The sequence below is a fragment of the Notolepis coatsorum genome (assembly GCF_963971535.1).
Source record: "Notolepis coatsorum genome assembly, chromosome: 17".
NCBI lineage: Eukaryota > Metazoa > Chordata > Actinopteri > Aulopiformes > Paralepididae > Notolepis > Notolepis coatsorum.
Genome location: NC_140181.1, coordinates 13,029,681 through 13,052,747, shown reverse-complemented (window position 1 = coordinate 13,052,747; position 23,067 = coordinate 13,029,681). Strand labels below are relative to the sequence as shown.

Sequence of the window (23,067 nt, the reverse complement as noted above, 5' to 3'; positions counted from 1 at the left end):
AAAGGTTTGACTAAGATTTTTATGAAACTTTATTGAAATTTAATTTTTTATTGAATTTTTTTTAAATAAATTGGGTCGCACCTAAAACAATTTTTTTTTTCTTTTAGGCCTGGGGCACAGGAAGAACACACTGACTGAACTGTCCCGGGGCAGGGTTAGGGTTCGGGTTACGGCTGGTCTCACCTCCAGGTTGGGGAAGGCGCTGTCCTGCTTGTTACCGAAGGCCCCTCCGTACACAGTGAAGTCCTCCATGCTCATCTGGTGTGGACACAGGGACCGCCCGGTTCAATGGTAGAATAATCAATCAATCAATCAGATTTATTTATATAGCACATTTAACATGACACATGTCAACCAAAGTGCTGTACAGAGGGTAGATACATAGATAATAGATACATCTCTAGACAACATATAGACAACAATCACAACTCCGTTTTATGGGAGGCAGGGCACACAGGCAAGCACACAGGAAAACAGGGCATGAGTCAGTGAACATCGGGAAAAGCTAATAGGTAGAAGTGGGAATAGAGTAGAATAGAATAGAAGTCTTTATTGTCATTATACAATGTCATATAACGAGATTGGGGACTTGAACTTAAAGGAACACGCCAACTTTGGGGGAAATTCGCTTATTTGCCATCTACCCTGGAGTTAGACAAGCAGGTACATACCCTTTTCTTCTCTGCGCATGCATTAGGCTTAGGGAACAGCCGCACGGTTAGCCTAGCTTAGCGTCATTCACTGGAAGTTAGGGATGTGCATCTCCATCACTGAGGCCGATGCGATGCGCATCTCGATACGGTGCCAACGATACGATACATTAACGATACATTTGAAGCACCGGGCGATGCGATACGATACGATTCGATACGATTTGATTCAACATAATGCGATTCGGGGCGATACGATGCGATTCAACACGATGCAAAATAATGATACAATTTTATGGTATGACAGAGTTTGGTTGTATTCCTTATATGCAGCTTATATTATTATTAAAAATAAAATAATCTACTGTAAGACAATTTATATAAAAACTCTTGGGTGCCTAAGACTTTTGCACAGTACTGTGTTTTCTATCCACTTTAGCTAAAAACACACACACACACACAATGTATATATACACACTACTGTGAGACAATAATAATCACACACAAAGGGATAATGGCTTATAGCAGACTTAATGATTTTATAATATTTCAGATAATGAAATTAAATGTTTATCATCAACTATCCAGTTAGTATTTATATTGTAACGTTTGGCCACTTTAAATCATTGAACGTAGAGAGAGAGAGAGAGAGAGAGAGAGAGAGAGAGAGAGCGAGAGCGAGAGCGCGTTTGAGCGTTCTGATGCTCCGTAGCTAACCACACCATGATGGCATTTTGTCAACAACACAGTTTGAACCTGGAGGAAGCGATATACATAAAGAAACAAATTGCCAATAAATGTGAAGTTATCTTTGAACCTGTTGTCAAGCGTCGTCAATATACCCCCCCCCCCCCCCCCCACCCCGCCATTTCCTCACTAATGGAACTGGTGTTGCAGAGTCACGTTAGTTAGTTAGATAGTTTAGCGTTAGTTGGTCAATTCAATTCATGTCTCCTCCTCGACTTCCACTGTTTGTTGAACTGTGACGCGGCTCTCGCCTTCTGTAGTAGCGAAGCAAAGAGTATCGGCTGTGTGCAGTGCACTGCCGACAGAAGTGGATGAGACTGAGGAAATTATATGAATGAATCGGTTTTGACCGATGCAAAGACACTAACAACAGATGCATCGCGAGTTCACCGATGCACTCGCATCTTGAACGTTTATGCCGGTGCACCGATGCGAATCGGTGAATCTTAACATCACTACTGGAAGTAGGTGTGCCAGTGTAGCCTAGGTCCCAACAGTCACGAAAACAGTTACAACCCTGTCCAAAAAAAAAATATTGCAATAGGACCTAATCATTTAGCATAAGCTATTGATGGCGAGTGCATTTGTTTGGCTATTGTGTCACAAAGTAAATAAACTCCCTTTGAAACGGTGACCGCTGTGTCATTTATGTTTAATGTAGACCTTTTTTTATTATTTGTCAGTCAGCTCTTTGACTGCCAGAGTGGAGTGGAGTGGACTCAGCCTTGATGACTTGGACTCGGACTAGAGTAATGGGGACTCGACTCGGACTATTCTTTGGTGACTCGGACACTGGGGACTCGACTGGGACTGGAGATGTGGTGACCGGCGTACCTTGTCCTGCAGGAAGAGTAGCAGGTTGCGAGGGCCCACACTCAGAGCTCTCTCCAGGTAGGAGTCCAGCTGCTCCTTGCCCACGATGTGGCCTGCTGGGGGGGCCGTCTGGGGCGGCAGAGAGGCCCTGAGCAGGAAACAAGAGCACAGCCGTCAAGACAGCGGCGGCACAGACAGGTGGAGGTTGTCTGGTAATCAGAAGGTTCCCGGTTTGATTCCGGTGCCTCCCACTGACACAGACAGAGAGGACACTTAACCCCACTGCTCTTGATGACCTGTGATGACCCTTAACCCCACGTCTCCTGATGAGCAGGTCGTCACCTCCCATGGTCCTCTCTGCCATAGATATATATATATATATATCTATGCTCTCTGCTATCTGTGTGAGTGAATGTGAGGCATAAGTTGTTAAGCACTTAAATAAAATAAAAAGTCCATTATAGCCATCCAGCAAACAACAGCAGCTGGTCAGAGTACCGTGTAAAAATGGTCAAATGGTGCATTTATATAGCACTTTCATCCTCTTTTTTCCACTCACATTTTCACCCATTCAACAGCCACGCAAGGTGCCGTGTCTGCCAACCTGCTCATCGGGAGCGGTTAGGGGTTAAGTGTCTACTAAACTAGGACACGTCGACATGGTGCCCGGGAGGAGTGGGGAATCGAACCGGGAACCTCCGGATTACCAGACGACTGCTCTACCTCTCATACTGTCGCGCCGCCTGTATGATACATTTTGCAGACGTCCCTTTCCTACAGTGTGTGGTGAACGTGGGGAAACAAGACAGTATTTAGCCCCGACTGACCGGAGGTTGTTGTGTCGACAACATTCAAATCAACCTGCTAGCTTGGCATTGGACGACACTTGACATGTCTCTTGCAAATCTACACAAGAGGGCACCTGCATTTAAATATTCTACGTAGGCAGGCGTTCAATTACACCACATATTTGGAAATAACCACGAGCGAAATAAAACTGCCGAGCTTCTCCACGGTTGAATTGTGGACCACCCACCAGATTATTATTATTATTATTATTATTTTGCACCGGACTGTATAAATCCTTGTAGGGCTAATATCTTCCTGTACATTTGACATTTTACTGTATTTCTGGACTGTATAATGTATATACATATTTTAGAATGTACATCTTTGACCAATGTATTGTTTTTTTTTATAGAATAGAATAGAATAGAAGTTGTACAGTAAATGACCAAGTAAGGCTTTGTCAATATTCCAATGTACAGTGTAAAATGTGTGTGTGTCCCCTTCCCAACCCCCCCCCCCCCCCCCCCCACCTCCAATGTACAGCCCTCACCCAACCCACCCAACCCCACCCCACCCAACCAACCTCCTCCAATGTACAGTTTCTATGCCAAATGTATATACACTCCTTTTCTGGACACTTTTGTATCACAAACAGTACTGTATTTGCAAATCTGGTATGTCATAAATGTATAGATGTAGCAGTACTGTCTATCTGTATGTCATGTATGTCATATATGTTATGATGAATTGAAAATGGGGGACCCTGATGTAAACAAGTCGAAAGTCTTTCTCTGGTCTGCATCCCCTTAACAATTGTATGTATTGAGCTGTACTGTACTGTACCCATTCTGCAATCTGTTAATAAACTTTTCAATCAATCAATCAATCAATCCCGGGGGGAAATTTGACACTGCAAATCGCTCAACATTTAAAACATTTAGACAGAACAGGTCACGGATAAGAATAACAAAACAAATCAAATTGCCTAAGAAGATAAGAGTAGAATAAAAATGGAATAAAATATATACAGTAAATAAATACAGCAATAAATAAATAAAATAAATAAATACAGTAAAAATTAAAAAATATATACGTTTATTGTGAGCGATCTGAGGTGCTGCATTTCCCTCGGGAATCGGGATTAATAATTAATAAAGTATTTATATTAATATATTCCACTGTGAGCAGAGCTAACGGTAGCTGCCGCTAGCAGCCGAGATGAATGACCGTCCAATGTCAGGAGACGCCGCCGCGACGGAGGAAAACAAAGGCGGTAAAACCCCCAAATAAACCAGCTGCACCCGCCCGTCCTCACCCCGCGCTGGTCCACAGGATCAGCGGCACCTGCTCGTCGCACCGCCCCGTGTTTACTAAGAGCAGCAGGACGGCCAGAGAGGCCGAGACGCTGCTGAGGGCTCGCATCCTCCTCCTCACAGTCACTACCGTCGCCATCATCTTCTGGGATCCTCTCTCTGACAGGTGATGACGTCATCAGGGTCAGGTCACGTGTCCGCCTCCTCTTTCATGAAGCCGCCGCCTCCTCCCCGTGATTCTTTTCCGTAGCCTATGTTTGCGAAGATGCTCTCTGATTGGCTAGCCCGGCGTACAGCGAAGACCCTCTCTGATTGGCCTCTTCCGCCTTGTATAAATATAATTCTCTGCTTCAAAGTGGTTATGCTTTGGCCCTCTTTCGAAGTGGGTTATGCTTAGAGTTAGGGTTTGATTGATTGATTGATTGATTGATTGATTGATTGATTGATTGATTGATTGATTGATTGAAAACTTTATTAACAGAATGGGTACAATACAGTACAGCTCAATTGATAAGGGGATGCAGACCAGAGAAAGACTTTCGTCTTGTTTACATCAGGGTCCCCCATTTTCAATTCATCATAACATATATGACATACATGATAGACAGTACTGCTACATCTATACATTTATGACATACCAGATTTACAAATACAGTACTGTTTGTGATACAAAAAGAATTTAAAAAAGAGAGTATATACATTTGACGTAAAAACTGTACATTGGAGGAGGTTGGGTAGGTGGGGTGGGGTTGGGTGGGTGGGGGGGGGCCTCCTCCCTGTCTGTCCATCTGTCTGTCTGTCTGTCTGTCTGTCTGTCTCCATCCTGACGCACCTTGCTACGGATGATGCTCGAGGAATATACGCAAACATTTGATTGTTTGCCATAAATGTCATGATGTATGTCATAAATGTCTTGATGAATTGAAAATGGTTGACCCTGATGTAAACAAGACGAAAGTCTGTCTTTCTCTGGTCTGCATCCCCTTAACAGTTGTGTGTATTGAGTCGTACTGTATTTGGTACGCATTCTGCAATCTGTTAAGTTTTCATTAATTGATTCATGTTTGTTTGATGTGCGTTTAAATTATTCCATTGGCTCTGTGTGATGTATGTATTGTCTGTCTCTTTTCTATTTTATTTTATTTATTTTTGTCTCCTTTCCCTGTTACCCGTGCCGTGCGTGTGTCCTCTCGCCAGGCCGTCATTGTAAATACAAATTTGTTCTTAGTTGGACTAATGAATGAATGGCAGTTTACACAACACATTACAACACTAGCCGACCTCCAGACAGAAGTAATAGTCAATTTTACAATCAAACTTGTCTTCAAACTGGTCTTCAATTCTGGCTTGCAGCTAATAAATTAATACTCAATAAAACAAAAACCTATGCAATGCTCTTTGGTACTACTCAGAATGTTAAATCTAAAACAGAAAATCTGCCTTATAATATTACTTGTCATGACGGTACATCATGCTTAGAGTTGAACACTTCAAATACATTGGTGTATGGCTTGATCAACAACTATATATTTTTTGTATCCACTTTTTCTCCCATTTTCAATTTTCCCTCATCCCAATTTCGTATCATCCAATTCTACCCTCCCCTGTCTCGAACGTTGTTTCATGCCTCCCACAAGCCGGCTGCAATGTGGACGAAGCCATACATAGCACGTGTCCCCTCCGGTACTCGAGGTAGCAGCCGTCGCATCTTTTCACCTGCACAGCGCGATCTTTCAGCGTCAGGGGTCTGCGCTTTGGAGGGACGCCGCCCCCGTCGCTTCCTGATTCTACTGCGCAAGCGCACCAACCGACCTGTAGGAGTCGCTGTCCACAACGTCCGATCCCCACCCATCAGTTTCCCACCCCCTAATACTGCCAAATGTATTAGTACGGACGACCAGCCAAGCTGAAAGCAATGTGGAGCGCTGGGCTCGAACCCAGCGTCTCCAGCATTGGAGATGAGCGCCTTGCCCACTGCACCACCTAGCTGCGCCATCAACAACTATCTTTCAAATGTCATATACGTAGATAGCATCATGTGGAAACGTAACTTTAGTATGGGCGTTCTTTACCGCAACAGAAATAGTTTTACATTTACGGTTAGAAAAAAGCTAATTTCACAACTCATACTACCCATAATGGACTATGCTGATATAGTCTATATGACTGCAGCGAAAACTACCCTTGTTCCTCTTAACACCATCTATAAACATATGCATATTTGTTCTTGGCTGTTCATATAACACTCATCATTGTATCATGTATGAAAATCTCAACTTCCCTTCTCCCACAATAAGAAGACAACAACATTGGTTAACTTACAGTACTCATAAACAGTAGTTTATTTGTAGATCTGGTATGTCATAAATGTCTAGATGTAACAGTACTGTCTATCTATGTCATTATGATGAATTGAAAATGTAAATGTAAAACGAAAGTCTTTCTTTGGTCTGCATCCCCAATTGTGTGTATTGAGCTGTACTGTATTGTACCCATTCTGCGATCTGTTAATAAAGTTTTCAATCAATCAATCAATCCAGTTTATTTTTAAATGCATTTATTTTAATTATCCTCAATACCTTAAAGTATATCGTACCTTTCACTTCTAATTATCAACTTCGTCATTGTACTCAACACTTTTTTTCTGTTCCAAAAACCTTTAAATCAACTGGTAAACAATATTTTATGTTTAAAGCTCCATCCGACTGGAATAGTCTACCTGTCCACATCCATTCATCATCTTTTAAATAGTTTAAAACTATGCTGTCCTCTCACGGTGAGACAACATACTCATGCTTTTGACCTCAATATCATAATAACAGATATATGAACCATTGCTGGTGTTGTTGTTGTTCATGTTCTTGTCGTTGTGTTGTTGTTGTTGACATGTTACTTTTTATTTTGTGGCTGGTGTTGCTTATTGTTGTTTTTCGTTTCTGTTTTTTTATATATAAGATTGTCAAATAACTCTGTATTTTGTCTTTGCGGACCCCCTTGAAAACGAGATGGTCTCATCTCAAGGGGTTATTCCCAATAAAGAAATTTCAATATATACATTCGACCAAAGTCTGATTATTCTACTTTATTTGGCATTCACATAACAAAGTGTGGCAATCACAGTAAGGCAATACATCTGTCAAATAACCATTGTACAAGTCCCTTACATAAAATATATAATATATACACACACACACGTGAAGGTACATATTTATATAACATATAATATAATAATGAAAGTGTGGATCAAGAGCCTTCAATGTTTTGGATGAAAACATGACTACAGTACAACGTGATAATTGGCAAAACTCTTCAAACATACAATTTCCTGACGAGCAAAGTGAAGGAGCCAAGTGAAGGAGCCAAGTGAAGGAGCCAAGTGAAGGACACGAGAGGGTAGACGGAGGGACACATGGTGAGGAGGGGGCTGATCGAGGGGACACATGGTGACTGGGGGGGGTGCACTACATGACGGAACAGTCATGTCATTAATGCTAAAGCTGCCAAAACACCAGAACATCAGAAACAAAGTTCCCAAAATGTACCAATACCCACACATTACAAATCTCTGGCCAACCTAATTGTATTCATGTCGGTGTGTTTAGGTAAAGGTATTGCTATACAATTAACTTATTATTGTTTCATTCATCATTACGGAGGTAAATGTGAGAATATACTGTGATATGGATTTCAGGTAATATACTGCCCTACATAAAGATATTAGTCCATTAGTACATCTCAAAATGTTGTACTAACATCAGACTAAAACAGAAAGAAACAGAAAGAAGCATTTCATGCAAAAGTATTCTGTATTTCTGTATGACAACTAATAAAGAAACTTGAACTTGAAACTTGACTAGTGCTGGGCAATATAACAACATTTGTCGTTTATTGTACCGTTGAGTTTTTGTGATATTGTGAATCAAAATAAACGTTTGTTTTGTCTAAATGAATGACAAAATGCAAACAATGTTAACAATCCAAATACTAAGTCAGGTTTTTCACAACATTATTCAATTTAAAATGGCAGTTTAATTTTGATAATTGTATCACACTTCTCATTACCATGATGATGATCCAACATGTGATTTTCCATAACTAAATGGTGGATTTATATACTGTAACAGCTGTTATCCAAAGCACTTTACAACTTATGCCTCACATTCACCCACTCACTCACACATTCACACTGCTCATCAAGCCAGGAACCTTCCGATTACCAGATGACTGCTCTACCTCCTGAGCCACTGTCACCCCTGAAGCTGACATTGTCATAAAACTGTAACGATATCAAGAGTCCTTCTGAATATTATAAATACCCCCATTATCACCCAGCCCTACAGCAGATAGAAATAATGCCAGATGCTTTGTTACATACGACTCCTTTAGTATCTGATCGGTTGAAAAACAAGAAGACATTTGATGTAATGTTGGTGTCTTAGTTATCCTGTACATTTGTAAAGAAAATTAGAATAGATGATAGAATAGGCGGCTGGGTGGCCCAGCGGACAAGGCGCTCGTCACCAACGCAAGAGACACTGGTATCGAATCCAGCTGTTAGCGTTGCCTCCGGCTTGGCCGGCCGTCATACTGGCTCGATTGGCAGAGTCAGCGGGAGGGAAGCCGGTGGGTGGGTCTGGGTCGTTGTGGACAGCGACTCCTACAGTTCGGTCGGGGCGCCTGCACAGCGAGGGAAGGATCTAAGAGAGGTAGTGTGACCTTCCACATGTTACACTCTCTCAGCGAGAGTCCACGCTGCCAGGTGAAAAGAAGTGGTGGGCTGGGTACACATGTGTCGGAGGAAGCATGTGATAGTCTCCGCCCTCCCAGACCGACGGTAGGGGGTAGAGTGTGCAACGACCAGGAAGGGGATTGGGAATTGGCATAACGACTAACATTGGGAGGGGAAAAAAAAAATAGATGATAGAGATCTTTATTCTAGACAATAAGCCAAAGTTTGGAGTGGATATGTTAGCCACAGACCTTAAGAGGAGGCAATAGTTTCAAATCATAAAATCATTCATTCATTCATTTGTTCTTTCGTTCAACTTTTCTCATAGAAAAGGCAGTCGTTCGTGAAACTCCAAACAAGGTCAAGTTCGGAATAGAATCGTGACAAACTCACTTAGGGTCTAGAATCACAAGTGACTGAGTAGAGAAACAATAAAAGCTATTCTCTTGTATATCAAACAGCAGCATTGAGTAGAATCTCTCCACAAATAGGGTGACAAGTTGATTGTATTCACACAGTAATTTGGCTCTTATGCCGCTCAGGTGGGGCTTCCCTTCCAGGAACAGGGTGTAAAGAGATCCCAACCTGAGCATGACACAAGAACAAAATGGCCGGCATGTGAATATGCTCAATGGACCTGGTGACATGGAGGACAAGTCAAAACTAGTCAGAACAAGTCATAACAAGTCAAAACATGTTAAATCAAGTCGAAACAAAGTCATAACAAGTCAAAACATGTTAAATCAAGTCGAAACAAGTCAGAACAAGTCAAAATATGTCGGAACAAGTCCATTCTCTCTTAAAACAAAAAAAGATACATATTAAAAAATTCAGTCTTCTATACCGATTCAATGAAGGACACAGCACTGTGTGATTTTAGGCTGTGATCAGATTGGACGTGTTTTTCTTGAGAGGGAAACGTGTAGTTTAGAGGAGACGTGTAGTTTAGAGGATGATAAATGGCTGCTTTTTTATATAACGCTTTTATCCAACGCGCTTTACAATTTGTTCCTCACATTTGACCCATTCACTCACACATTCACACACCGACGGCGGAGGCAACCATGCAAGGTGCCAACCTGCTCATCAGGAGCAATTAGGGGTTAAGTGTCTTGCTCAAGGACACACTGCCCGGGAGGAGCGGGAATCGGGCCGGGAACCTCCGGATTGCCAGACGACTGCCCTCCAGACCACCCCCTAGTTGAGCACCATCTTGTCTGAAGGTCCAGGGGAAGCGCTGCAGTAGACATCCTCAGACGACCTCAGCAGTACAGCGTGAAGACAGACGGACGGACGGACGGACGGACGGAGACTTCACTATATCGTCGCTTCAAAACGTTTGTGATCACCATGGTGACGAGAACCTGTGGTTCAACAGAGAGGTCAAAGGGTCGTCCATTTCATCCCAAAGTCCATGAGGTCTGGTGTGTGTGAGTGTTAGTTTGTGTGACTCAGTCTTAATTGTGTTCACCCTGATGTTAGGGTACAGCATGGCTCTCCCCTGCCTGGGTCTTCAGGAGCGCGGCTGCACCTGCCAGTGGAGGGCCTCTGCCTGGGTCTTCAGGAGCGCGGCTGCACCTGCCAGTGGAGGGCCTCTGCCTGGGTCTTCAGGAGCGCGGCTGCACCTGCCAGTGGAGGGCCTCTGCCTGGGTCTTCAGGAGCGCGGCTGCACCCGCCAGTGGAGGGCCTCTGCCTGGGTCTTCAGGAGCGTGGCTGCACCTGCCAGTGGAGGGCCTCTGCCTGGGTCTTCAGGAGCGCGGCTGCACCTGCCAGTGGAGGGCCTCTGCCTGGGTCTTCAGGGTGCAGAACTCGCCCTGGATGAAGTCAGTCAAGATCTTCCTCATCTCCACCTGAGAGAGAATGAAATGCAGGTCAAATAAGAGCTTATTCCAGGTTAAGTAAGAGTATTTTCCCAAACATTTTAGATTTTTTTTGTCAAGCAGCCCCAGCACGCGAGCGCACACACACGTGCGTGCGTACTTTATACGTGCAAAATGAATCGTTCCAGCAAAATACGCTTCTATTATTCTAATGACTTGTTTTATTGGGTATCATAGTAGTAACTCCTACTGTAGAACATGACATATTAGCATGACATCTAAATTATTAATGTCAATACTGAACGACTGTGTAATTGGCTCTTGACAAGTGTAAACTATGGATTAGTCGGTCGCAGTCAACGTCAGACCCTTTAGTTCAACTGGTTAGTGCGGTTGCCTGTGGATCCTATGGTCACCGGTTCAAATCTGTCGGTTACATTTTTTTTTTTTAAATCAGTCGCAAATCGCTTCTTGTTGAATGGATCAGCATGGTGCAGATGCCATGCCGAACCTCTGCTGTTTTGCACACGCCTCATTCGCCTTATAAGGAGCTGGCGGGGCGTGTCTGTATGCAAATTATTTGAACGGGAATGCGCATTTCAGTTTAAGAATGAGTGGGATTCATCGTTCAACACACCTGGGTAAGAACAGATTTGGACGTTAAGAACGGGTTGATGAATGTGGCGGTGGCTTTTCTTATTTTTTCTTATTTTAACAGACAGTTAAGAAATAATAATCTATTAAAATATTTAATCTGATTAATCGCATGATTGTCCATAGTTAATTGTGATTCATCGCAAATGAATCGGATATTTTTTATCTGTTCTAAATCTACCTTAACCAGATATTTTTCAAGTTTTAATACTCTTATCAACATGAGTCGACAAATGCTTGCTTTATGCAAAAAATGCATGTTTATTTATTGCCACAATGAGAAATACTGTCCAGAATCTTCAAGTAACTAAGATGTGCAAACTGCATTGTAAAACAAAATACAAAATAAACTAAAAAACTAAAAAACTAAAAAACAGATGGGCATACCAATTTACTAACTGTAACATTACATAGTAATGATTACTAACACAGTAGTGTGTTGACCTTTACACTTGAACTATTCATCCCCCATTTTATTGTTTAAGCAGCCATTTAACACAAAAGGATGACCCTCATGCATTGCAAATTTGCATCAAATTCAAAACAGTCATGCACAATATTACTTAAAAGAAAATAATAATTTAAAACAATGAATAAAGTGTGCATGAAATAATAGGGGAAAGAAAAAGTTAGGAACTTGTTACATTCACCCACACAAGGGCTGAGGACTCACACCCCCCTCTCTCTCTCTCCCTCTCCCTCTCTCTCTCACACACACTCTCCCAGCTCTCTTTCTCTCTTGCCCCTTCCTCATCTCTCTCACCCCCCTCTCTCTCTTTCTCTCTCACACAAACACACATCACACACACACTTTGAGTCAGAAACAAACAAACAACAAATCAATGAGAGTATCAATAATACACCTGAGTGAATTCTAGTAAAAAAAGAAAAAGTAAAAAAAAATATATATATATATATTTTTTTAAACGTTAACACTTTCTGCGCAAAATCCGACATTTCTCGGGTTTCGTCGCCAACCGTTGAGCCCCATACCCGACATTTCTCGGGTTTAGATCCTTTGATATTTTCCCTTTGATCCCCATTCTAAACACTCGCACGGATCTCCCTGTGTCTCCCTGGCAACCGCTGCCTACGTTAAAATTGCAATGCCGATTGGCAGTATCGCCTACCTTTTGAACTGGGTCTCTGGGTCTTTCTCTCTCTGTGAATCTGGCTGCAGGAACTCCTCCCCCTCAGAGGGAATCAGGACACAGCAATCGGTCGGAGATTTGATCGCCTCAAACCTATTGTTTCCCGTATGATAGCCATGCCCAATATACACGACTAATTGTGATCGCGATGGGACGACTGTCTGTGTGTGCATGTGTGTTGTGTGTGTGTGTGTGTGTGTGTGTGTGTGTGTATTCACCTGGCTCTTGTTCTGTGCTCTGAGGGACTCCACCAGCTCTTTGACACTAAACGGTTCGCCCACCAAGACTGTAATTTTCTGAAAACAAAACATCACTTGTGGTCACGGTTATGGTTATATAATTCACTATTATTGTTATATAACTCACTTATTGTTATAGAATTCACTGTTTTTGATCCACTTTTTCTCCTCCTATTTTTCTTGTATTTTCCTCCCATCCCAATTTAGTCGTTATGCCAATTCCCCCCTCCCTGGTCGTTGCGCGCATTTGCACCCTACTTGCCGGTCTAGGGAGCCCTGAAGTCTATCGCATGCTTCCTCCGATACATAGGAGACAGCCAGCAGCCTCTTTTCACCTGGCAGCGAGGACTCTCATTGGGCGAGTGTACTAGTCTTAGTTAATACTCTACAAGCATCACACACTAGTCTTAGTTAATACTCTACAAGCATCACACACTAGTCTTAGTTAATACTCTACAAGCATCACACACTAGTCTTAGTTAATACTCTACAAGCATCACACACTAGTCCTAGTTAATACTCTACAAGCATCACACACTAGTCCTAGTTAATACTCTACAAGCATCACACACTAGTCCTAGTTAATACTCTACAAGCATCACACACTAGGGCTGACCCCTATTAATCGATTCGTCGACTATTCGGTCGAAAGGAGCCGTAGTCGACTGGCCAACCTCTTAGTCGAATATAATTAAAAAATTTAAAAATTTAAATATTACATTTTTATTTTTTTATCATTCTTTCCAAAAGAAAAGAGGCATAGAAGCGTGGCTAACGCTAATGGCACGCATACCAGAGGCTAACTGCCTACGAAAACAGGCACAGAGGCACTGAAAGAGGATTTCACCCATCTAATGAACACACTGGACTAGACAAATATCAAGATGTATCCATCAGTGGACCAATTGCATGCTTTTGCAGAGGACAAGAAGCCTTCAGTCGACTCCTTCAGACATTAAGCACCCCCCCACAGCCCAAATGGAATGATAATATATATTTATTTTAATTACATTTTTTTTTTTTTTATTAATATTATATATATATTTTTTTTGTCTACCAATAGTCGACTAACGGCAAATTTTGGCCAATCCTAGTCGACCATCCAAATCCTTAGTCGGGGACAGCCCTATCACACACTAGTCTCCTGTGTTCTCACCTTGCCGGTCCGAGGGATGTATGGCTTCTCATTGGGCAGCACGTCACTCATACCTGCGCCAGAGAACACAGCAGGTGTGTGAGGTCATGTGACAGGTCATGTGACAGGTTGGAGGACTGTGTGTTGGCTGTTGTGTGTGTGGTTGTCAGGGGTTACTCACCTACATGCCAGAGCGGTAGTATTATGGGATTGAGGGTACACTCGGCTATGAGCCGGCCCACGCCTGAAACAACAGATATCATTTACTCGATTACACTAAACCTCGGGACACAAAGTGTATCACAGAGTTATAAGCTTGTTACACTTTTACAGCCTGATATTAATAGTAAATCTGACAGAACAATCAAGGGTTAAAACGATAAAAGGCTTAGATTAGGGAACGAAAACTGAATAACTCTGTCTATACATACCAAACATTTTTACATACCTGTAGATACTATATCTATATCTGTACATATACCTTACCTACTATTACTAGTTACACTGCTGTGCAGAGAGACATTTCATCGGCGACTCAGTGCATGTGTGTGTTCCTGTGGGTCGCCCATCTCACGTGCGTGTGTTAAACTGCATGACAAATAAAGACTTCTAGTCTAACCAATTATTATTATGACTTACTAGTTACTACTACCATAGTGTCTTTATACCTGTATCACTGTACATAGTAATACACTACAACTCTGTACATACATCTGATTAGCACTATTACAGTACTGATTGATATATTTTATATACTCGTTGTGCTGTACTTGTGCAGCAGATGATCTATTCACGTGGAAATTGGAACGTAAACAAACAAATCAGGCGCATTAGTCAGGACGACTATAAGCATCATAAGGTTAACTGTAGACCCGAGAGACTGAGGGAGCAGCCTGATTGGACCTGAGAGGCTGAGGGAGCAGGGAGCAGCCTGATTGGTCACTCACCCCATTTCAACCGGATGAACTCCTCTGTCATGTTGACTTTACCTGTGGGGTGAGGAGGGGGAGGAGGCAGAGGGCGAGGAGGCAGAGGAGGGTGAGGAGGGGGGAGGGTGAGGAGGGGGGAGGGTGAGGAGGCAGGGAGGGTGAGGAGGCAGGGTGGGTGAGGAGGCAGGGAGGAGGGGGTGAGGGGGGAGGGTTGTTATTACACAAGGTTCCATTTGCTGAGCAAATTCCACAACATTCCCAGGACAAATAGCGCAATTCCCATGACCTACTGTATGTTTGTCAATGTTACATTGACATTTTATTGAAAAGCTGATTTGAATGTGCCAGGCTTTAATCTTGATATTCTAGATAACTAGATCCTCTCCCCCAGCCAAGCTTCACATTAAACATTTGAGTCTGTGAAAAAGAAGAGAGGAGAGGAGAGGAGAGGAGAGGAGAGGAGAGGAGAGGAGAGGAGAGGAGAGGAGAGGAGAAGAGAAGATAAATACCCTCTGGGAAGATGTGAACCCATTCTCCTTTATTCAACCTCTCCAGGATGAAGTCCATGCCTTTCTGATACACACCATCACCTGAGAGAACAAACACACACACACACACACACACACACACACACACACACACACACACACACACACACACACACACACACACACACACACACACACACACACACACACACACACACACACACACACACACACACACACACACACACACACACACACACACACACACACACACACACACACACACACACACACACACACACACACACACACACACACACACACACACACACACACACACACACACACACACACTTGGTAAGAACAACCTTTCCTATAATATATCCTTTATGGCGATCTCTTTGCAACCCTAATTCTGCTCCAGAAATACAGTTCTGTGGCCAAAGGACTGGTGTTTGTCTCTCATGCTAACAGCAGTTGCCGAGGGCAACACTAAACTAACGACGTCCATAGATGTTGCACACAGAGATGCTGGTGTGAGACAGACTTACACACATTATACCTCCCGCTGCGATTGGCTGAGCCGTGTTCAGAAGAATGCACTCAACCCAAGCAATGTTTTTCCATTTTAAAATAGTCTGTTTTATGTGTGACGATGAACAGGGAGGCCTGTTGGTCTGTTGATCCTGATGTGGGTTTGCTGGCTGGCAGCTCTTGCCTCTTGGTGTCTCTGGCAGTGACCTCCCAATGTACAGTTTCTTCCCCCTCAAAATGTATATTATTCTCTTTTAGAAACTCTGTCTCTTAAACAGTACTGTATATTTGTATATCTTGTATGTCATAAATGTCTGGATGTAATTGTAACAGTACTGTATATCTGTATAATCACATACAGCCATAAGCGAAAAGGAGCAGGAAGAAGAATAAATTCTTATTAATACCTGCCCCCTATCCAATTAAATAAAGTAAATTTGATGGTCAGCGCATACTTAAAGATACACACACACACATTACATAGCTGGCCACAGTGAACCAGTCAAGCTGTAAAATGATAAAACGATATCTCAACACAGATCCATAATGACATGATAATATATTCCACCACAATATACACCTGCATATAATCCATATAAGTATGTACAATAATGCTGTTTATTACATGGCGTTTTCACATTCGCCGAAATGCTTGCTTGTGATTGGTCAATAGCCCCCCGACAGCGGTCATTATTTTTCAATAATGACCGCTGTTTTTTCAATAATGACCGCAGTGCGCAGCTGTTCGCAATCAAGCCCACTGACACACACTGCTGCCGGCGATGACAGGGGGCGGAGCGACGAGCGGAGCCAGAACACAGCGGAGCAACAGAGGCTGCCCGCGATAATAATAATCACTTTATTTGGGCTGACAGAGCCACAGAACAACTGCGATTTGTCAAATGAATTAGGTATATTGTTAGTAACTGTAAGTTAGCCATGTAATAAGCGGGATAATGTATAGCTTTACTCGGTCATTGTCGCAAAATAATTGACCTTCACTGACGTTTAAAACACCTCGCCGAAGCGGCTCGGTATTTTAAACTACGTGTCGGTCAATTATTTTGCGACAATGACCTCGTAGCTATACATTATCCCTTACATATACGGTATATATATATATATATTTATTCTTACCATATATATATATCTATCCACATCTGTCTGTACATACCTGCGTCATCCTTTTTACATATCTGTAGAGATACTATCATTTATTTAGTTTAATCACCTGTACATTGTATATAACTATTGCACTTTACGGTTACATTTTCACTCTGGTTGGATGCCAAACTTCTTTTAGTTGTACTGTACTTGTGCTGCGTGACGACACTACATTTTAACCCTTTCACTGCCACACTACCAAACGGTTAACCCTTTCACTGCGACAACACACAGAAGGTTAACCCTTTCACTGCCACGGTTAACCCTTTACTGTCACACTGCCGACGGTAACCGTCGGTAGTGTGACAGTAAAGGGTTAACCTTCTGTAGTGTGGCAGTGAAAGGGTTAATCTAAAATCAACATCTAAAATCTAAATCTAAAAGTGACAATGTAATGTACACTACAGCAGGTTAGGGTTATGGGTTAAAGGTTAAGGGTTAGGGTCAGCAGGGTGACTCACCTCGACACACCGGAACACACTTCCCGCGGCTGAAGAATCTGGAGTGCAACTCTCTGGTGAAACAGATCTCCGACGCCGCGGGGGTCCTGTCCAATCACAGACGAGGGGGGGGGCTCACGCAACAGCCAATAGAATTACACCCATACACTATCATAATAACCATTTTTTAAAGGAGCTGTAAGTGCTATTCTTTTTTTTTGTTAATATAAGTGGTCTACGTCTTATAATAAGTGGTCTACATGTTATAATAAGTGGTCTACATGTTAATATAAGTGGTCTACATGTTATAATAAGTGCTACGTGGTCTACATGTTAGAATAAGTGGTCTACATGTTAATATAAGTAGTCTACATGTTAATATAAGTGGTCTACATGTTAATATAAGTGGTCTACATGTTAATATAAGTGGTCTACATGTTAATATAAGTGGTCTACATGTTAATATAAGCGGTCTATGTGTTAATATAAGTAGTCTACATGTTAGAATAAGTGGTCTACATGTTAATATAAGTGGTCTACATGTTAGAATAAGTGGTCAACGTGTTAGAAAAAGTAGTCTACATGTTAGAAAAAGTGGTCTACATGTTAGAATAAGTGGTCTACATGTTAGAATAACTGGTCTACATGTTAATATAACTGGTCTACATGTTAGAATAAGTGGTCAGTAACATGTGACTCCCAGTCCCTCCGCTCTGCAGTAAACACTAAATACAGTCCTGGTCCCACTTTATCCATTCAGGAGAGAATTCCACATTGAATGGTGTCTGAAAATAGTTTAGCTCACCAACGCATTTTTCTGAAGGTCCAGATGTGGCTCAGCTTCAGAATCCCTGCAGCAACAAGAGGCGCACATTATTATCTTAACCCTAACCCTTAACCTTTAACCTTTAACCCATAACCCTAACCCAACTCTAGTAGTAATGACAGTACCTTGGTCAAGAGACCAACTCTAGTAGTAATGTCAGTACCTTGGTCAAGAGACCAACTCTAGTAGTAATGTCAGTACCTTGGTCAAGAGACCAACTCTAGTTGTAATGTCAGTACCTTGGTCAAGAGACCAACTCCAGTAGTAATGACAGTACCTTGGTCAAGAGACCAACTCCAGTAGTAATGACAGTACCTTGGTCACGAGACCAACTCAGTTGTAATGCCAGTACATCGGTCAAGAGACCAACTCTAGTAGTAATGACAGTACCTTGGTCAAGAGACCAACTCTAGTAGTAATGTCAGTACCTTGGTCAAGAGACCAACTCCAGTAGTAATGCCAGTACCTCGGTCAAGAGACCAACTCTAGTAGTAATGCCAGTACCTCGGTCAAGAGACCAACTCCAGTAGTAATGACAGTACCTTGGTCAAGAGACCAACTCTAGTTGTAATGACAGTACCTTGGTCAAGAGACCAACTCTAGTAGTAATGCCAGTACCTTGGTCAAGAGACCAACTCCAGCTGTAATGTAATGTTATCATTATTATTATTATTATGTTGTTCTTATTTGTGAAAAACCATGCACTGAATGTCAAATCACGTTCCATTTGTACCTGTACAACATGGTGAATAAAGTAATCTGAATCTGAATCTGTAATGTCAGTACCTTGGTCAAGAGACAAACTCCAGTTGTTAAGGGAAAAACCTTTTACTTTACCATTACCATTTATTTAAAACACTAAATATGCACGTCAACTGATTATAAGGACTCATTATAATGTAATTTTTAGTGGAAATTAGTTTTATAGTGTTTGTTTAACCATTTGGTCGCCCAATCGTTGAGGACCGGAAACGTAGATCTACGTTTTTCTCACGGTATTTCTTTTATTCGCTATTGCCATTCATAATTCAGCGGGGCACCTTGTGCATGCTGTTCTGAGTGTGTCTGAGCTGGCAGACGGTCTTATACCGCCCTCTAACGCCTTCGGCCATTATTGCACCCTGTTAGAAACGGGTTTGTTTCTTTTCTCTACCGAGCTGCGGCGTGGGGGCGGGTCCTAAACCACATTGCATGCTTGCACAAGGAAGGATAATGATGATGAACTAGCGTTGATTTCAGGAAGATCCGATAATCAGGCGAAAAATTACAACGTGTTTATTGAATTACACAAAAACGCTGTTTTCGCGTCTTTTCCCTGGAATTACTCAGAAGCAACCCAACTATATTCATATTCAAAACGGTATAAAAAGGAAATGTACGGATGAAAGAAGAATATGTTTTTTGCACGTTGACTGGAAGCAACTCACCGAGACTCGACAGCGTTATTAGACCCATAGATATACTATAAAATATAGGTTTAGCTCTACAAACTACAACTACGTTTACATGGGGTTAATGGAGGGAAAGGGGGTCACTTCCCAGAAGGGGCGTGGCACTCAATGTGTTAAAATGTTTAATATGACGATGTGCATTTCTGGCATCTGCTGGTCGTTACAATATGTAAATATATTACTTATACAATATGTAAATATATTACTTATACAATATGTAAATATATTACTTATACAATATGTAAACATTACTTATACAATATGTAAATATATTACTTACATAATGTACATTATGTAAATATTTTCCTGTTGATTAGTACTTAGATTAGTATGTTTTGTCTATTTTGTTTGATAAATGAGGCCCATTGTGTGTGTGTGTGTGTGTGTGTAGGTGTGTGTGTGTGTAGGTGTGTGTGTCATCCCTACCCCAGATATGTGGGTCATCCATACATGACTGGTGATTGGACAGTGTAATGAGGGGCGTGTCTGAGGACCGTTGGTCGACCAGGTCCAGTAGAACCTCATGGTTATGTACTGTGAGGTAGTTCATATACTCTAGAGAGAGAGAGAGAGAGAGAGAGAGAGAGAGAGAGAGAGAGAGAGAGAGAGAGAGAGAGAGAGAGAGAGAGAGAGAGAGAGAGAGAGAGAGAGAAACAGAGAGAGAGACATTTGTAGTTTAAGGTGTTAGTCAACCAATTATTTATTAGTCGATTAGATGGTGATAAATGAGTTATTTCCTGAAGAATAATAAGCACATCTCTGATCAGCACTATATTTAAAGTAGGGATGCTCGATATTGGCTTTTTTACCGATACCGATATACCGATATTGTCCAACTCTTAATTTCCGATACCGATATCAACCGATACCGATATATGCAAGGTTTCCCCCCCAAAAAACGGAATAATTTCAGGTAATTAACATTACATATCTCTTGTTGTGGAATTAACACAACATTATGCATACTTTTGACAATAAATAAAATCAGAATTTGTTCTTACTTGCTTGCCTGGGTAAATAAAGGTTATAGAAATGTAAAAAATAAAAATAAAAAAATATTTTTTTAAACCGATACCGATATTTTCCGATATCACATTTTAATGCCAATATCGACCGATAATATCGGACATCCCTAATTTAAAGCACCACTTCTCTGGATTCTGCAGGAAACACAAGTTTACAGATATGTCGAATTTATTACGTCAACAAAGTCCTACGACTATTGGTCAACTGGGAATTTCAGATGTTCAGTGGAGAGGTCTGTGTGAGGCTGCGTAAGATCTTCATTGAACGGCAAACTGTCTGCTTAACTGTGCACAGACATGGATGTCTGTCGGTCTGTGTGCGTGTGTGTGTGTGTGTGCATGCGTGCGTGCGTGTGTGTCTGTGTGTGTGTGTCTGTGTGTGTGTGTCTGTGTGTGTGTCTGTGTGTGTGTCTGTGTGTGTGCGTGTGTGTGCGTGCGTGTGTGTGTGTGTGTCTGTGTGTGTGTGTGTGTGTGTCCTCGACTCACTGGTCCAGAAGTAGGAGTAGGAGCCCACCATGCCCATGACCAGTGAGCTGGAGATCCTCCAGGCCAGAGGGGGGCACTGTGGGAACGGCCATCTCACCTCCAGGGGCATTGCAGCGCTCCACCACCACCACCACCGACACACACACACATCAACCTGTCATGGATGACACACACACACATCAACCTGTCATGGATGACACACACACACACACACATCAACCTGTCATGGATGACACACATCAACCTGTCATGGATGACACACATCAACCTGTCATGGATGACACACACAGGAACAACGGGTCACACATATCGTCCACCTATCGGCCAAAATGTTTTCCATTATCGGTTATTTATTCATGAACCCAACATTTTTATTTGTAATAGTGTATGAACAAGAATTAAGCGTTTATAATATAGGCTAATCCTTTGTATAGTAGCCTATTGTACGCTAGAGAATAGATTGGAGGCCCTGCGCATGTAAACAGAGTGAAACAGTGACTTTCTAAATCTTGTGCATTTATTTGGCCTTAGTTTCATCTACGACATCCATACCATCATCATCCTGCAAAATGTGGAGAATCTTTCCCAGAAGCATCATTCAGATCATAGTCAGAGGACTGTATCAGTAGCTCCTCCCCTTCCTCTATCTGCGACACTATTGTGGGAGGGGCACCTTTGCTCAGCGCCGCCCAGGATGCTTGTGATTGGTTTAAAGAAATACAAACAAGCCAGAGGTCCAACCAGAGCTCTCTCCAGCACTGGCACTCTGTGTGTGTGTGTGTGGAGAAAGGTCTGGCTCACGTGAGACTATTCTGACCACAGTTTTATAAATGTTCTCAGTGTGCCAACCAACCCTTGATCAATTCAAGTTGCAATTGACAGCACATTACATTGCAGAATGCAGACACACAATCACACATTTAAATGGACTGGGATCACGGTCAACCATCAGGTATTTGAACATGGCCACAAGAATAATATGCTTAGGCTGCTCCTGCTTTTGTTGTCATTTCATTGATCATTCACTTATCTGTGGACCACATCCTACAATCCATGACTGAATATACCTGCATATTGGCCTAATCCTTCTATATACCTACTTATATATATATATTTATTCTTACCGTATATATATATATCCACATCTGTCTGTACATACCTGCATATAATCATCTTTACGTTTCTGTAGATACTATATCTATATATCTGTACATCCCTTACCTACTCTTATTGTCATGCAAGAAACACTTTGGCCTTGTACTCCGACAATAAATTCCTTTCAGAAGAGTAAATAATGACTTCCGTGTTGGTGATAGACGTGTTTATGGGCAACAAATCTTTCCTGTGACAAAATGGCAACCAATGTAATAAAAACCAACAAACAAGATTCTTGTACCGGATCTCCTCTCTGGTAAACAAGAATACCTTGAAGACTTAACAGGAGCACTCATTCAAGGGTACTACGACTGCACCTCATGGTACCAAAGCACCTCAAAGGTGCTAAAAACTAGATTACAAACATCACAAAACAAACTGGTCAGACTACTGCTTGACCTTACCCCTAGAACCCACCTTGACAACCTAGGATGGCTTAATCTAATCTATAAACTTCACACAAAACAACTCCTGCTGCCTGTCTGTCTGGACTTTACCTCCGTTCTCTCTATCTATCTCTCCATATTGC

The 23,067-nt window shown here is 42.0% G+C and overlaps 3 protein-coding genes across 4 annotated transcripts in view; all 3 read right to left on the bottom strand.

The window, feature by feature from the left end:
• The window catches only part of atp6ap1a (ATPase H+ transporting accessory protein 1a), a 29,960-nt gene extending 25,513 nt beyond the window's left edge, over positions 1-4,447 (bottom strand). For both annotated transcript variants that reach the window (XM_084334218.1, XM_084334217.1), the window contains exons 1-3: positions 4,315-4,447; positions 2,232-2,358; positions 184-258 (exon numbers count right to left, since the gene is read on the bottom strand). In XM_084334218.1, coding sequence (XP_084190344.1) covers positions 184-258; positions 2,232-2,358; positions 4,315-4,421 — 309 coding nt within the window. In that variant the 5' untranslated portion in view covers positions 4,422-4,447. The remainder of the gene's footprint in view (positions 1-183; positions 259-2,231; positions 2,359-4,314) is intronic.
• A 2,463-nt stretch (positions 4,448-6,910) lies between these two features.
• On the bottom strand, positions 6,911-21,533 carry tafazzin (tafazzin, phospholipid-lysophospholipid transacylase). Its single transcript, XM_084333790.1, has 10 exons — positions 21,384-21,533; positions 20,299-20,427; positions 18,401-18,446; positions 17,617-17,702; positions 15,479-15,559; positions 14,988-15,029; positions 14,222-14,284; positions 14,062-14,114; positions 12,885-12,962; positions 6,911-10,891 (listed from the first exon to the last, which is right to left on the bottom strand). Exons 1-10 carry the CDS (start codon positions 21,490-21,492, stop codon positions 10,790-10,792), a joined length of 789 nt encoding a protein of 262 aa, XP_084189916.1. The 5' UTR covers positions 21,493-21,533; the 3' UTR covers positions 6,911-10,789.
• Positions 21,534-21,646: 113 nt separating this feature from the next.
• Positions 21,647-23,067, bottom strand: part of LOC311243472 (mitochondrial carnitine/acylcarnitine carrier protein-like) — a gene marked incomplete at its 3' end in the record, with an annotated part of 22,904 nt that continues 21,483 nt past the window's right edge. The window contains exon 6 of the mRNA XM_084332705.1: positions 21,647-21,651. Coding sequence (XP_084188831.1) covers positions 21,647-21,651 — 5 coding nt within the window. The remainder of the gene's footprint in view (positions 21,652-23,067) is intronic.